Genomic DNA, 15,773 nt, shown 5'->3' on the forward strand with positions numbered 1-15,773 from the left:
AGAAATGCTCGCTGGCACCAGGAACTGTTGGAGCAGAAGTGCCGTGGCTGCTGCTGCCTGCTGTGAAGTTAGAGATCAGACAGCAGAACCTCTGGCACTTCTGTTAAGGAAAAGCCACATATCTCTGTGACTGACATTTATGTGGCTTCCAAATTACAGTGAGTCACTTTGGTCTTAAAATCTTGCACAGGTGTGCCTGCTTGGTAGAAACTGCATCACATATGGGATCTTAGCTGCAAGGGAGTCCAAGAAATACAATCTTTAGCTTTCTAGTCTCTAGGGTGCAGGAAAGTATACTAGGACCTGGTATTGTATAAGCTAGTCTGCTGTCTGCTATAAGGGGTTCAAGGCTGACAATTATAGACAGACCTTATTGGCCAGCAAGTTTTTTATTTGAGTCTAGTGTAAATGTTAATCTTGGTGTACTCCTATTGGGAACTTAACTTGGGAACATATAACGTGATTCTTTTAGATTTTTAAGTGGTAGATTTTGCCTATGTTGAATTATGTACTTTATAGATGTATATGGTTTTGCATAAATACTCATATATACTGCTCATAAAAATTAGGGGATATTTTATTGCTTCATGTTCATTTTAAAATATCTCCTAATTTTTGTGAGCAGTATATTTGCATATTCATTTGTGGCATGTTATAATTGAGAGCACCAAGTATGGACTATCCCATACTGTACTATGAGCTAGTAATACAGAGAAGAGCGAGACAGGCTATATTCAGGAAGCTCATAGTCTTGGTGTGGCAACGTTTTTCAACAGAAATGTGCATTAAAATTAACCTGTGAAGCTAAAAAACATAAACATGGCACATGCTTATATATCCACTATCTGCCATGTGTATCAGTTGAGGAAGATAGAGTCTAGGAACCTGCATTTTTAGCAAACTTTTCTATTGATTCTTAAGCATTCTCCCTCGGCAAGTAACCACTGGTCTATGGGCCATTAATAATCATTTTATTTATTGCTGTTGTAAACTTAGGACTGTGTTTCCATTTGCAAGTTATTCAACTTTATTCATCTGCTTTAAAAAGTTTTAAAAATGCATGCTTGCTTTACAGGGGCAGAGTTACCCGGACAAGTTATCTCTATGGCTGCTTCTACTCTGGCAACCTTGGCTATCTCCATCACAGGGTACGAATCGAGCACTGAGGACCAGCCCTCGACTCAGCCTGCAGGTGACTGACCTAACGAAGGAGTGCCTTCCACATCCTCCTGGAAAATCAAGTATACATAGACTACAAAATTAAGAAAGACACTAGCATTACAAACTGCTTCTTATTTGTCCTTCATTTTTCTCCTTGAGTTTTATTTTTACATTTTTTCCCTCACCTTTGTTTGCACATACCACTTTCTCATACATTTAATTATTATCTTCTTAGTTTTCTTATCTTGATTCTTAATTCTTTCCCTTTTTTAAAAATTCTTTTTCTGTTGTTATTTCTCACCTTACTTTTGTACTGTTTTCCATTTCTCACTGCCCTGTTCACCCTTGTCCATGTTTCCTCCACTTCATTCTGAATTCTCATTTCTTCTACGGCTGTTAATTCTCTGTTGCTCTGTTCTGCTGTCACTTCTTATGTTGCTTTTTTTGGTGGTGTTTCCCTTTCTGCAAATCTTCCTTTTGGCTTTGATTTTCCATTTCCTAGTCATCCAGTTCTCTGGCATTTCTTGCTTCCCAGAATTTGCTGTACATTGCTAATGCTGTTAATACCTGGCCTGTTCCCCTGAAAGTGGACCCTCTGGTGGTTCTGGATTCAGCATTTCTGTGAGATCCAGTGGGTAGATTTAAGTCAGCTTTACTTTATCTATCTATCTATCTATCTATCTATCTATCTATCTATCTATCTATCATCTATCTATCTTCTTTCCAAGCTAAATGGGGGAGATAGAGAGACAAACTTCTGCATGCACCCATCTGGGATCCACCCAGCAACTGCCATCTGGGGTGGATGTTCTGCCCATCTGGGACCATGTAGCAACCAAGCTATTTTTAGCACCTAAGGCAGAGAGGCTCCTGAAGCAGAGGCTCCAGGTAGACAACCTCAATGTACTCAAACCAGTTGAGCCATGGCTGTGGGAGGGGAAGTGATGGGGTGGGGGGGTAAGATTAAGAAGAGGGATGGGGAGAGGTAGAGAAGCAAATGGTTGCTTCTCCTTTGTGCCCTGACCAGAATCGAGCCCAGAACTCCCACCACTGGGCTGATGCTCTACCACTGAGCCCAACTGGCCGGGCCATGTATCAGCTTTAAAGTCACACCATACTCACACAGAGCTCACAAATGTGAAAGGCGCCTTTGCTTTTGCCAGCAGGTCTAGTAGTGTCAGGGGTTTTGGAGTTTAGGAATATCTTTAGTGAGTTCTTCTTAAAGAACTGACTGTAGAAAAGTCTCAAAGCTAAGAAAAAGGCATTTGGAGTAGTAGTAGGACAGCTTGTTTTTATTGCACACTGAATCATGTTTTCAAAGTGGAAAGGGAATGATGTTTTGGTTACAGACTTAATATTCTTCTGTGTGCACATCCCCAACATGTTTCCAAGTTAGAAAGCTACTCAGAGAGCAAATGAAACAAAAGCATATTATAACTAGCTTGGGCTTTAGGCCCAAACCTTAGTGTCCAGTGTTCCAGTGAGGGGGCTGACTTACCATGGTGCTGGTTATATTAGTAGTAAAAATTTAGTCATAGGTGAACATTTAATGTTAAAAAGGACACTAAGGAAATTAGGATATAGCACTCAGAGGGCTACTGTGTAATTGCTTATGAAAGTTTTGAAATAACAGAGAAGGTGTTCTTTCAATAAATATTTAGTGAATACCTGCTATATGTCAGGTAGCATGCCATGTGCTAGGAAGTCAGTGGGAGAACAAGACAGACCAGGTCTTAGCTCTCCTGAGGCTGATATTCCCCTGAAGGGAGAAAGTGGACAAGGGTAGGGGAGCACGATACAACTGTGTAAGACTATAAAGCCCGAGGCGGAGAGGGCGCTGGACTGTGGGTGGTGTGGTTTCTTATCTTTTTTTTCGACACTTTCTGAAATGTGATATACTTTTGTCATTAACTTATTTATGGCAGACAAAAGACACGTTTTAAGTTCTTACCATCTATCATCATGGTATATATTGAGTAATATTGCTTTATTAGTTACATAATTTCTGATATATAGGATATATTTTGGTAAAACTAGGAAGTAGAAATAATATAACCCTATATTAAAATGTAACATAGTGGTTGCATTATTAGAAAATAGTGCCTTATGTGAAATAATGCATTGTGATTTCCTTTCTTGGAGAATTCCTCACCACCAGCAACCTTGTTTTATATCTCATCCTAAGAGAAGCACATGTTTCAGAGCCCTGGGTTTCCTGTAAGAGTACTAGGCTCCATTTTAGGTGAAATGACAGTGAAAAGCCACATTGTGTCAGAAATATGTATCAATGCATCTAAAATTATATCACAAGGGAGAAATTTTTAAATCTAGGAATTTTACTATTGTTAATGTTTGTTGCTTTATGTGGTTTGAATAATTTTCATGGACTAATTATAATTTTCAGCTGTTTTGTTAGATAGTTTTAGTTTTTTGTTTAAATGATGTCTATATTAATAAAGATATATGTCATAAAAAGCTTGAACAGAATAAAGTATATAAAGTAAAAATTAAAATATTTCCCATACTCAACCCTCCCACCCTCCCAACAAATTTAATTAACCTCCCTAGTTTTCAACGCTGTCGGAAGTGTTAATTCATCACGTATTTTTCAGCCCATTTGCAAACATATATCCAAATCGTGTGTTTTTTTTAACCCAGTGTCATCATACCATCAGAGTACATATCAAAGGCTTAAATGAGAGTAGCTTAGCAAATTACTCTGTGAGACTGTTCACTGATGTGAATGAAGATGCTAGGTAACTTTTTCCCCCTTCAGAAGCCACAGACGGAGGAGAACCCCCGCCAGCATCGCTGTCCTCCCCTTCACCCTCCTCCCCTTCGCCCCCACTGGGCCGACAGAGGCCTGAGATGGGGACGTTCCTTAGAAAGAAGAGAACCAGCGACGTCTACTTTGTGGCTCTCGGCTGGGCCATCGTTGCGGTCCAGCTCTGGCTGAACCTGTGGATTGTGCAGCTGCTGCCTGTGCCCATTGCAGGTAACGGTCCATTGAGATCTCACCGTTGACACTTTTTTCTTTTACTTTCAGATTTGAATACTTGGGATAATTTTACTCTCTTAAAATTAAATGGTGGTATGTTTGCATTTAAGTAATAAACATTATTTTGGAAATAGATTGCTTGGTTCTTCTTGACTATTTCTCTTTCAAGCTCAAAAATGTGTTTAGCCTCTTACAGTATTCCATGGCATTACAGCCTGATCATGCCACATGAGGAGGTGCCTGTTCAGCCGCCCGTGATCTTGTGGAGGAGCGTGTTAACAGCCTGGGTTTCAGGCTTGATGACCGAAATTTGAGAGCTGCCCTTAGTGAAGTGCTTTTTTCATTGCATTTTTAGTTCCGTGGAAATGTAGGTTTTGAGAACTGTATGTAGGCAAAATCATAATTGTTTTCCTGTTTGACAGAAAATTAAAATATATGTATGATAGTAAAATAGAATCTTTTCATAAATCATTGAACTATGTCTTTGTACGTGAATATCATGATAATTTAAGGCCCGGCTCTGTTTTGTTGATTTTCTCTTAAGGCATCTTTTAATCCTGACAAGAGTAAGGAAGAGTTTTATCTGACTTAGGCGCATTGTACAAGAGTGTTTTATACTTTGTTGGTTGTTTGGCCTTTCTTCTTATTGTTGTCACAGTCTTTGCCAAATTGATTCAGTTCTCAGTTAATGCTTGGGATCCTGCCATTAAGATGCCTCCTAAATATGATTTGTCCTTGTCTTCTTTTTTTTTTTTTTTTTTTATAAACTTTTTTTTTTTTTATTTATTCATTTTTTTAGAGAGGAGGGGGGGGAGAGGAGAGAGAGACAGAGAGAAGGGGGGAGGAGCTGGAAGCATCAACTCCCATATGTGCCTTGACCAGGCAAGCCCAGGGTTTCGAACCTGCGACCTCAGCATTTCCAGGTCGACGCTTTATCCACTGCGCCACCACAGGTCAGGCCTCCTTGTCTTCTTTATCAAAGTTTTTCACTATTTAATTAAACATCATCAGATTATTGGAAGCCTGTTTTCTATGGTGGTCTAAACTTATTGGGCCATTTACCTTCTAGGCCATTAGTTTTCAAACTTACTATTCTCATTAAATTGGACAGTTCATTAAATAGTTACCATTTCTTTAAAGATGTGTTATGACCAGAACTCTGTATAGTGTCTGTCTTTAGGGACAATAGGTGGTTAAAGTTTGTATCATCTTGCATCCTCAAGCAAAACTTCTGTTTGGCAGTTGGAGCAAGGACAGTTGTGATCAAGTCACAGAATGCGTACCACAGCCATGCTTTTTATGGAGGAATTTATAGAAATGCTGGTGACTGTTTAAATTGCTCTTCTGGGTTATTCCCTACTTTTTTGGTTTTGCCAGATGATTTCTTTTATGTTGGCAAATCACGTCAGGTACTGTTGGAACCCCCTGTTTTCTTCAAGGTTATTAGCAGGAGTTACTTTTGTCCTGGTCACTTCTTAACCGTCAGGCCATCATAGGAATTTGACATGGCCTTGGGAGAGCAGGCTGTGAACAGGGGGACCCCAGCAGGTTTCTACAGCCTATCCATACCCTGGACTGCAGGAGCTTTTCTAGGACCTCTCTAGAGATTTAAAAATGCTAAGGAAGGAATTGTTGAACTGGTATGGCACACACTCAGCTCATAGTTCAAAGTAGAAAATAATGAAGCATTAGAGATTTCTGGCGATAGGGAAGTATAGTGTTTGGATCAGTTGTCCAAACTCTGAGGCAACCCTCACAGGTAAGTCACACTCCTCCCTTCACAGGTAAGTCACACTTCCTTCTCTCTCTCTCTCTCTCTTTTTTTTTTTTTGTATTTTTCTGATGTTGGAAACGGGGAGGCAGTCAGACAGACTCCCGCATGCGCCCAACCGGGATCCACCTGGCATGCCCAGCAGGGGCGATGGCTTGCCCATCTGGGGCGTTGCTCTGTTGCAACCAGAGCCATTCTAGCACCTGAGGCAGAGGCCATGGAGCCATCCTCAGCATCCGGGCCACCTTTGCTCCAATGGAGCCTTAGCTGCGGGAGGGGAAGAGAGAGACAGAGAGGAAGGAGAGGGGGAGGGGTGTGTGCCCTGGCCGGGAATCGAACCCGGGACTCCTGCATGCCAGGCCAATGCTCTACCACTGACCCAACCAGCCAGGGCTCACACACTTCCTTCTCATCCCACCACCTTCTTAGTTGGCCTTTAACAGGAAGCTTGGCCCCTGCTTGAAGGGCCACCACCACATTGCCTAACTGCAGAGGGGCACATTCATATTGTGGTCTGTGTATGGTCCCTGAAGGTGTGCAGTGTCCAGCCTCAGGAGCCGTTTGTAAGCCCTGTTTATATCTAGCCTGCTTCTCTACTGAGCCCTGGTACCAGAGGCAGATGTATAGAGCAACATCAAGTAGAGAAATAGGAACATAAGTGAAAACGTCACCTGCAGTGATATAAAATCATGATGCATGTGAAACACTTTTACTTTTTGGTCACTACACATAATAAAAAGAAATCTAAAGAAACCATCAGAATTTGGCAGTAGCAGCTGTAATAACCCAGGAGATTAGAACATGTTGGAGTCCCCAGAAGGGATCAGGTATGAGAGGCCTGGGCTGCAGTCACTGAAATCTTCATGGTCAGAGTCTCTTCTGTTTAGATAGGCTACAGAAGAATCCCCGACTGCTTCGGGGGTTCAGACTCCACAGGAAGGTAGTAAGTACATGGACAAGTGGGGATTGTGTGAAAGTTGTTTGTCCCAAAACCATCTATTGGGAACACCTTGAACTTACTTCCTTTCCCCTCTCCTTTTTTAAAATTTTCTTTATTTTCATACCAGCACTACTGTTTTAGAAAGGTCACATGAAACTAAAGGATGTTTTCCCATTATAACTTTGTAATCTATATTTTGTCCGTACATGTATTTCTGGTCTTTTTCATAGTCTGGGTACTCAAAAAGCTGATCATCCACTTTGGAGTTGTGGACTTCCTGGAGAAACGCTGCTGCGTGTGGTGGCAGGTCGTGGAGCACTTCCTGAGGGAGCGGCAGGGGGCGCTAGCACCGTGGCCAATCATCGGGCTTGGGAAATTCTTGTTAAAAGTTGATAGCAAGGTATTGTATTTTGAGAATTGGGGCTGTTTTAATGGAGTTTATATATTTCATTTTGTGAAACATTCCTTTTCATAGTATTTAGTGTTTATACTGTAATTGTTGACAACACATAAAATCTATTTCTATGATAAAATTTAAAGTTTATAATTATGATTTATACAAGGATAAGATATATTTAGTTTAAATAATTATAAGGAACAAATTGAATTTCAGAGGGGTTAAGTGACTTGCCTAAAAATTATATAGCCAGGTAGTAGCTCTCAGTTCAGTAAATATTCTTGGAATAATTCCCGTCTCACTTACTGTGCTGAGTCCTAGAGATGTACAGGTGAATCATGGAAAACCAGATGCAGAAGCTCTGGGTTTTTGTTTGTTTGCTTTTGTTATTTTTTGCAAGAGAGAGAGAAAGACAGGAAGAGAGAGAGATGAGAAGCTTCAACTCATAGTTGCTTCACTTTAGTTGTTCACTGATTACCTCTCATAAGTGCCCAGAGTCAGGAGCTCCAGCCGAGCCAGTGACACTCAAGCCAGCGACCATGGGATCATGTTGGTGATCCTGCGCTCAAGCTGGTGAGCTTGTGCTCAAGTCAGATGAGCCCATGTTCAAGCTGGCAAACTCAGGGTTTTGAACCTGGGACCTCAGCATCTCAGGTTGACACTCTGTTCATTGTGCCACTCTCGGTCAGGTGCAGACGCTCTGTTTAGGGAGAGAAAGCAGTAGTTAAAATTCAGAGCAGTGGTTGGATTCAGAGGCTTAGTGGTTAAGAGCTTGGACAGTGAATCCAAAATCTGATTTTAGATCCCAGTTCAGCTGCTTATTAGCTGTGTGACCTTGGATGAGTTCCTTAACTTTTCTGTACCTTTGTTATTAGTTCATTGAGGGTAAGAGCATGTGTCTCATAGATTGGTTTGTGAGTATTAAATGAGTTAATATTTGTGTACAGTTCCTAGATCAGGGCCTGGTACATGGTAAGCTCTATGTAAGTGTTAGCTGTTATAGTGTTGGAGGAAGAGTATGCCAAGGATACAGTGGTAGTACTGAGCAAAAAATTACTCGCTGTTGGTGAGGCAGTGGGTGAGGGGCAGTTTTGTAGGGGAAGTGACGCCAGGGCAAAGTTTGAAGCACAAGTAGGAGTTCATTAAGTAGGCATGGCAAGAAGGGCATGGATGGAGCAGTGCCAAGGCCCAGAGCCTTCCAGTGTGAATTCTGAGGGAATGCCAAGAAAGGGTCATGGCTGGGATATGCGAAATGGTGATTAGTGGGAGGTAAGCCTGGAGAGTCAGGTGAGTTTGGATCAAGGCGGTCTTTTTGTGTGCCATGCTGTGTGAGCTGGCCTTTGTCATGGAGGCTGGTAACTTCTTCCTTTAACAGGTCTATTCATGACTTAAGGTTGAGAAATACTGTTGGGTGAAGCCTATGTAAATATAGATGAGAATATATCTGGAGTGCATGTAGGGGGTGGAAGTAAATCTTTTAATTGCATAATAAAATATCCTGGGTCAAAGGAGAAGCAGGGGGGATTCATTCTCTTGCAGATTCTCTGACTCTTTTCTAGAAAATTTACCAGTGTCAGTTCCCATCAGTGTAACATGTGAGAACACCTATTTCCTTGAGCCCTTGAAAGGACCATGGCAGTGTCACAAAAGGCCTTCTTAGTTTCACAAGAAGTAGTAGCTTGGGATTGTTTTAATCTGAAACTTTAAAAAATAAACACGAGGCTGACTATCCTCTTACATGCTTATTGTCTATATTTTTCTTCTTTAATATGCCTATTTGTATTATTAATTTTTTCAACATTTAAATAAGAAGGAAACTAAGACTTTGCATAGAATTCAACATAGTTCTCACATCTCCCTCATCTTGGGGTGAAGCAGATTTAGCACTTCAAGGTGTTTAATGAGTATAACTCTTACGTTCAGGTAACGTCTTCGTTTCTCCACGGTCAGAGAGATAGAGAGAGACCGAATCCTCTTTTCAGGAACATTTGATTTAGGAACACTGTACAGTTGTGTTAGCTAAAGTTCTGGGGCATTAAAAAGTATTTGTTATGGGGTAGGCTTGTAAATATTTGTCATTTTATTCCAATTTGTATTCCAATCTGTTATTCAGGAAGGAGAGACAGTAACATGAATAAAACTATTTTCTGCTATGTAAAACAAGTAGAAAAAATGGTTGTTGCAAATTTATATTTATTTAATTATAATTAATGCCAAAATTATATTCTTCCTAGTATAGTAATTTGGGCTGTGGCTTTGGGGAATAAATCTGTATTTCATGTTTCTGTTAAGTTTTTTTATATTTTTTATTTTTTTTTATTTTGTTTCTGTTAAGTTTTACTTGATTGGACCAGTGTTTTTGAAATGAACCATTGACTGGAGATTGTTTGAAGTATGTATCTAAATATACTTTGGGTGTACTTCAGGGAGAACTCTGCAGAGAGCCTTTACAGTCACTGATGAAATTATTCTTTTTATTAGCCTTTATACTTTAGTACTAATACTGCCCTAAATCCTATGTTTACCGATTTTTACATTGTTATGTATCTGCTAATTAGCATTAGTTATTATAATGCTAAATATTGTGAGATTTAGAGGAGGTAAATTTATGGGAGGGGGCCAGATATTATATACTGTAGAAAAATGTGTGCCTGAAAAATTGGGATAGAAAGAAATTCACCAAATAGAAACAGAATTTTAGCTATGCCTGCTTTTTGGCCAGCTGTCCTCTGTTTAAATTGAGCACTGAAATGTTTTATTCTATAAAAAATGTGAAATAACTAATACTATAAAGGTGCACCCGCAAAGTTCAATGTAAATGTAATATAAAAATATAAATTGGTTTGTACAGGGACGAAGATTCCTTTTGGTGCATGGTCTGTGAAAAGGTCTTAATTATTACTCTGATCTTTAGACTTTGGTATGGAAGGGTGCACACTTCCAGGGTCTTTTATGTGTTCTTCATTGTCGATTTGCCTGCAGAGCCTGTGGTGATCATTATTATAATCATGACATAGCTTGCAAGAATGTCACACTCACTCAGTTTTATAACTTCGTTAAGGCATTACAGTTTTTTTTCCTGGTTTTTCTTTTGTCTGGAATAATTTCCTCCTCGTGCTCAGTGACTTTCTTTTCTTTTCATACTGTTATTGCATTCTCTAATGATATTCCACTGTTCTTATCTCCTCTTTCTCACCTCCCCTCCCCCCATCCTCAAGCTCTGGCACTGGCTAAATAAGAAGGTAAATGAACCCAAGGATGTTGGTTTTTACTGTCCAATTCTGTAACTTCTCCCCGTACCCCTGTTCTCACTCTGTTTCTGTCCGTATGTCTGACTAAGTTTTTGTTATTAAAGTTCTGATTATAAGCTATGGAAGGTCATGAAGCATTGACACGGTCACAGTATGGTTTGCTGAGAACCCAAAGCTGTTTTATTCAGGATAGTGGTGGTACCTCCTTGCTCAGGTGTGTGTACGAAGTTCTGTTGTGTAGCCGTTTTGTGTACTGCGATTTTTTTTCTTTTCTTTTTTTTTCTTTTTCGCTCTGTAACATGGCTCAGCCCGACCCTGCAGTCTCCTGTGGTGTGTAAGAGCACATGGGCGATGGTTACTATAGAGGAAGGGAATTCTTGGTTGCTAATTTTTCTCTAAGTGACACAAGAAAGTTCCAAAAAGATAAAAATGTGAAGTATTTTGTGAAGTTCTCTAGGCTGATAAATTTAAGTATTGTCTTTTTTTTATGACTAGTATTCTGAGATTTTATTTTTAATTTATAAAGGTGGTAGTCATGACCTGTGACACCTCCTTTTATGTATTTGCCAAGAGATTGATTGTGTCTTTGGTAAATGATTCACATGATTGACTTGGGATGATTATGGTATATTTTTAATAACTTCAATAAAGGCTAATTCAGATACCAGATATATTAGGAGTGCTATGTCTCTAACATATCATCTGTATATAGCAGTTCTAGACTTAATTTCATTAAGTCCCTAGGACAGATAACAAGAAGTGACATCATTTGCATGTATTGTGTTTAAACACAATAAGACTCAAAATTTTCAGTGAAAATATTAACACAGGCTTTAAGAAAGATGTGGTACTTCTTCGAAATAAATCAAAATGGCACTTTTATATGGAGAAATTAGGATTTTATTCTGTTGAAACAGGAAAGGAGAGACTGACAACACCTAAAGTTTTAAACTTTGGATTGAAAATAACCATGGTATAAACTATAAATAGACTCACCACCACCACCACCACTGTGTATACACACACACGCACATACACGCACATATGGTTGTGCATATTTTCATTTCCTATAAAACTGTTATAACTAAATACGTTTAATCCTTGGCAGATGATAGTGCTGCAAACATAAGTCACATTTTATTATTTTGCTCGAAGTAGGTGGTTTAATGTAGTTTCCTAATTTGTATATGTATATTGAAATGAAATTTTCCTCAAAAGATGAGAGAAAGGAGACGTAAAGTCACTAAGTTTAGTTTGATTTAAAGCTAAATGAGCCTAATTTAAAGCTAATTGATGAGCCTAATTTACAGCTCACAGTGAGTGAGTTCTAAGAGATCAGACCTCTTTCCTTTTCCTTGCTGACTCCATGTAGCATAGATACAGCACTGGTGTTGAGCTGGAGTAACTTCTTGAAGTTCTGAGAGCGTTTGCTTCAGAAAAGCATACAAATAAGCTGAAGATTGTTATTATTATTATTTTTTTATTCAGTGAGAAGAGAAGAGGCAGACAGACTCCCACATGGGCCCTGACTGGGATCCACCCAGCAAGCCCACTAGGGGGTGATGCTCTGTCCATCTGGGGTGTTGCCTTGTTCAGCAATCGAGCTCTTCTTAGCACCTGAGGCGGAGGCCATGGAGCCATCCTAAGCACCTGGGGCCAGCTCGCTCCAATCAAGCCATGGCTGCAGTGGCAGGGATGGGGGGAGAGAGAGAGAGAGAGAGAGAGAGAGAGAGAGAGAGAGAAGCACAAGGGGGAGGGGTGCAGAAGCAGATGGGTGCTTCTCCTATGTGCGCTGACCGGGAATCGAACCTGGGACATCCACATGCTGGGCTGACACTCTACCACTGAGCCAACTGGCCAGGGCCAAGATTTTATTATTTACATACAAGGTCAGAAAATTGCAGCATTGGGCATTTACTATAGTATTTCAAGCTCAAGTGGAGTGAATTAGGAAACCAAAAGAAGTGAGAGTGAAAGAGAACATGATGTATAGTTAAGTTACAACCTATTTCTCAAGAGTTAGTTCTATGCATTTCTTTTTCTTTCTTTTTTTTGTGTGACAGAGAGACAGAGAGAGGGACAGATAGGGAAAGACAGACAGGAAGGGAGAGAGATGAGAAGCACCTGTTCTTCATTGCGGCACCTTAGTTGTTCATTGATTGCTTTCTGATATGTGCCTTGACCAGGGGGCTACAGCAGACCTAGTGACCCCTTGCTCAAGCCAGCAACCTTGAGCTTACGCTGGTGAGCCTTGCTCAAACCAGATGAGCCCGTGCTCAAGCCAGTGACCAGGATTTTGAACCTGGATCCTCTGTGTCCCAGTCTGACACTCTATCCACTGCACCACCACCTGGTCAGACTCTGTATTTCTTAATACTGATTTTATGCAGTAAGACTCACCTAGAATTTGGGGGGGGGGGAAGCAAAATAAAAGCCTATAAGTCTACATTTATGATAGAATAGATAACTAAGTAGTGGCATGATACTTTTTCAATAGCTTGATAAATAAGGCCAGTGAGTTTAGAAGTTTGAGTGTCATTTTAGGTAGCTATAAATTTACCAACATCTTTTAAGTTTTTATACTTGAAGCATTCAGAGTGTCATTTTAAAATTTCTCCTCTCAAAAAAAAATTTTCTCCCCTTTTTAGAAAATAAAATTTAAAAACTAATTTCTCACAGCACAGAAGATTGGGGAAATTTCTAGGGACTATAAGATTTCCACGAGCAAGGCAGGGGTGACAGGTGGTATAGTGTCCTTTGCCCAAAGCAGAGCACAGGCCAGGATCAGCCTTGGGGAACTGCACCCCCTTCCAGGTTCTCTCCTCCAGCTTCCCCTTCTCCATTACTTCCTGTTTGTTTTTCTGTTTCTGTGTCTCTGACTTCCTGTTTCCTTGTGTATCTTGTTCCATTCACTCTTTCAGGAAATTCTTTTTCTTATAAATTTTCTCTCCATTTTGTTTTTCTCCTCCTTTGGTCCTTAGTTCTACATACCAGCTCTCCCCTCCCTATTTCTCCTCTTTTCTTGACTTTTTCTATCTCCCTTTATTCTTTAATAAGTCTTTACCACTCTAATTTTTTTTTTTTATTTAAATGAGAGGATGAGAGATAGACTACCACATGTGCCCCAACTGGGTTCTACCCAGCTATCCCCGTCTGGGGACAGTCCTCTGCCCATCTGGGGCCATGCTTACAACCGAGTTCTTTTTAGCATCTGAGGTGGAGGCTCCACGGCAAATCAATCCAGCCATGGCTACAGGAGAGGACGAGAGAGAGAGAGAGAGAGAGAGAGAGAGAGAGAGAGAGAGAGAGAGAGAAGGTGCAGGGAAGGGGAGGAGAAGCAGATGGTCACTCCTGTGTGCCCTGGTGGGGAATCTGTGTGCCCTGGTGGGGAATCGAACCCAGGACTTCACATGCCAGGTCAATGCTCTACCACTGTCGACCTGTCTTTCCCACTTTTGTCCCTCTTTTGCTGTTGCTATTTTTGTCCTTTCATTTTTTTTTTTAAATCTCAGCCAGCCATAATGGGGCTAGAAATTCTCCTAACATTTTTAGCTTATATATTGATTTTATTCATTTTAAATTTTAAATGAAATATTAACTCTTACTGTTATTCCTCGAATGTACATTTTTATCTAGGTGACCCTTAGTGTGGATTTTTTCTAACCCTTAATTATATAGCTTGTCATAGGAAAATTTTACTTGCATTTAAAAACATAACATTTGATTTTGTGATGTTGATGTACATAATGTGTTTGTGAATATTACATTTTATATGTTAAATTTAACATAAATTTATGCAGACACAAATTTAGATATATATGTTTATAAATAGAGCATCATTAATGTTAAAAAGTACATTTTAGGATATGACTTCTGAAAAAAATACTGAGATTCCCAAGTTATTTTCAGAAACTGTAATTGTGAATACAAATCTGGTCTTATTTCTGAAATTATTTTATTCTTGCCTATTCAGATATATATTAACTGGGCTTTTACCATGTGCCATGCGCTGTTTGATTCTGGAGAACAAAGAGGAGTAATACAACATTAACTCCTCTTCAGAAAGTTGTCTCAAGAACTAGGTGTAGAGTTGGTTTCTGATGGTAAAACTTTTCAGTTCTTTGATTTTAGAACTTACATTCAAAATATGACATCTGACCTTCCATATCTTAGAAACCAGTTATTATTTTTTTAACTCTGCATTGTCTTCAATGCTTGGTAGCATGCACTGAAAATTAACTCTTCTGTTTGAAGCTGTAATTGTCAAGAAAGAAGGTGAACTTTTCATCTTAGAGTTTACTGTAGCATTGACCTCTGAGTGACAGTATCATTCGTGAAAGAAAAGGGTGGAAAATAAATGTTTTAGAAGTCATTTTTTTTTATAAATTACCATTTTTATCTTTTGGATTTTAACTCATTGTTTGGAAAGAATATTTCAGATTTTAAGTTAAGAAGAACTTATTCTATAATATTGTAGCTCACCTTGGAATTGAGGAGTACATGTTATGTTTCAACAGTTATCAGTCTAATTGATTGTATTTTTGAAATGTTGAATAATAGTTTTGGATGGCAGGAATTCTACAGATCTAACAGATTGATACATTCTGAAAATAAGAAAAATTTATATGTCAGTATTTGTGATTGAAAAATGAGAGAAGTTATACTCAAAATGGAATGTCAAAGAGCATTTAGGAGAGCGTAATTTTAATTAATGATTAAGGAATAACCACTATATTAATGACTACTTTTTATTTGTAGTCAATTATAATTTGTCTTGTAAAGCTAATGTGTTTAAAAGAATAGAAATTTGCAGTTGAATGAGATTTTTAAAGTATTTTATTATGAATTATTTTAAATATTAAAAGATGTAAAGAACCCATATGCCTCCCCTCCCCTCCAGCTTGATACATTACTTATATAATTAAAGTCCATTTTGTATCCTTCCCTGATCCTTTTCCCACCCAGAGTGACCATTGTTCTGAAATTGGTATTTATCATTATTTTAACATTAGGTTTTTATAATTAGTTTTTATAACCCTAATGACATCATAGAAAAAAAACCGTATATTGAAAGTAGTTCTATTTTAATCTGCTCCTGTATTACTATGTATAATTTAAGACATACTTGTTTTATAAGAGGTATACTTTTTCTGAAGTCACCTATATTTGCTAATTGACAGTAAAATTTCATAAGATTTGAGGTCAGTGGATTGTCATTCTTTTCTTTAGACTATTTTCCAGATTATAAATTATCA

General features: G+C 39.0%; 1 protein-coding gene across 2 annotated transcripts in view; it reads left to right on the forward strand.

Annotated features, from left to right (window-relative positions):
* TMEM245 (transmembrane protein 245) overlaps positions 1–15,773 on the forward strand; it is an 84,327-nt gene that overhangs the window by 23,341 nt on the left and 45,213 nt on the right. Inside the window, exons 4-7 of one of the 2 annotated variants that reach the window (XM_066256576.1) lie at positions 1,076–1,192; positions 3,938–4,156; positions 7,101–7,270; positions 10,486–10,509. In XM_066256576.1, the coding sequence (XP_066112673.1) occupies positions 1,076–1,192; positions 3,938–4,156; positions 7,101–7,270; positions 10,486–10,509 (530 nt within the window). The remainder of the gene's footprint in view (positions 1–1,075; positions 1,193–3,937; positions 4,157–7,100; positions 7,271–10,485; positions 10,510–15,773) is intronic. The other variant, XM_066256577.1, reaches the window with a different exon arrangement.

This window comes from Saccopteryx bilineata, chromosome 2 (assembly GCF_036850765.1).
Source record: "Saccopteryx bilineata isolate mSacBil1 chromosome 2, mSacBil1_pri_phased_curated, whole genome shotgun sequence".
NCBI classification, from domain to species: domain Eukaryota; kingdom Metazoa; phylum Chordata; class Mammalia; order Chiroptera; family Emballonuridae; genus Saccopteryx; species Saccopteryx bilineata.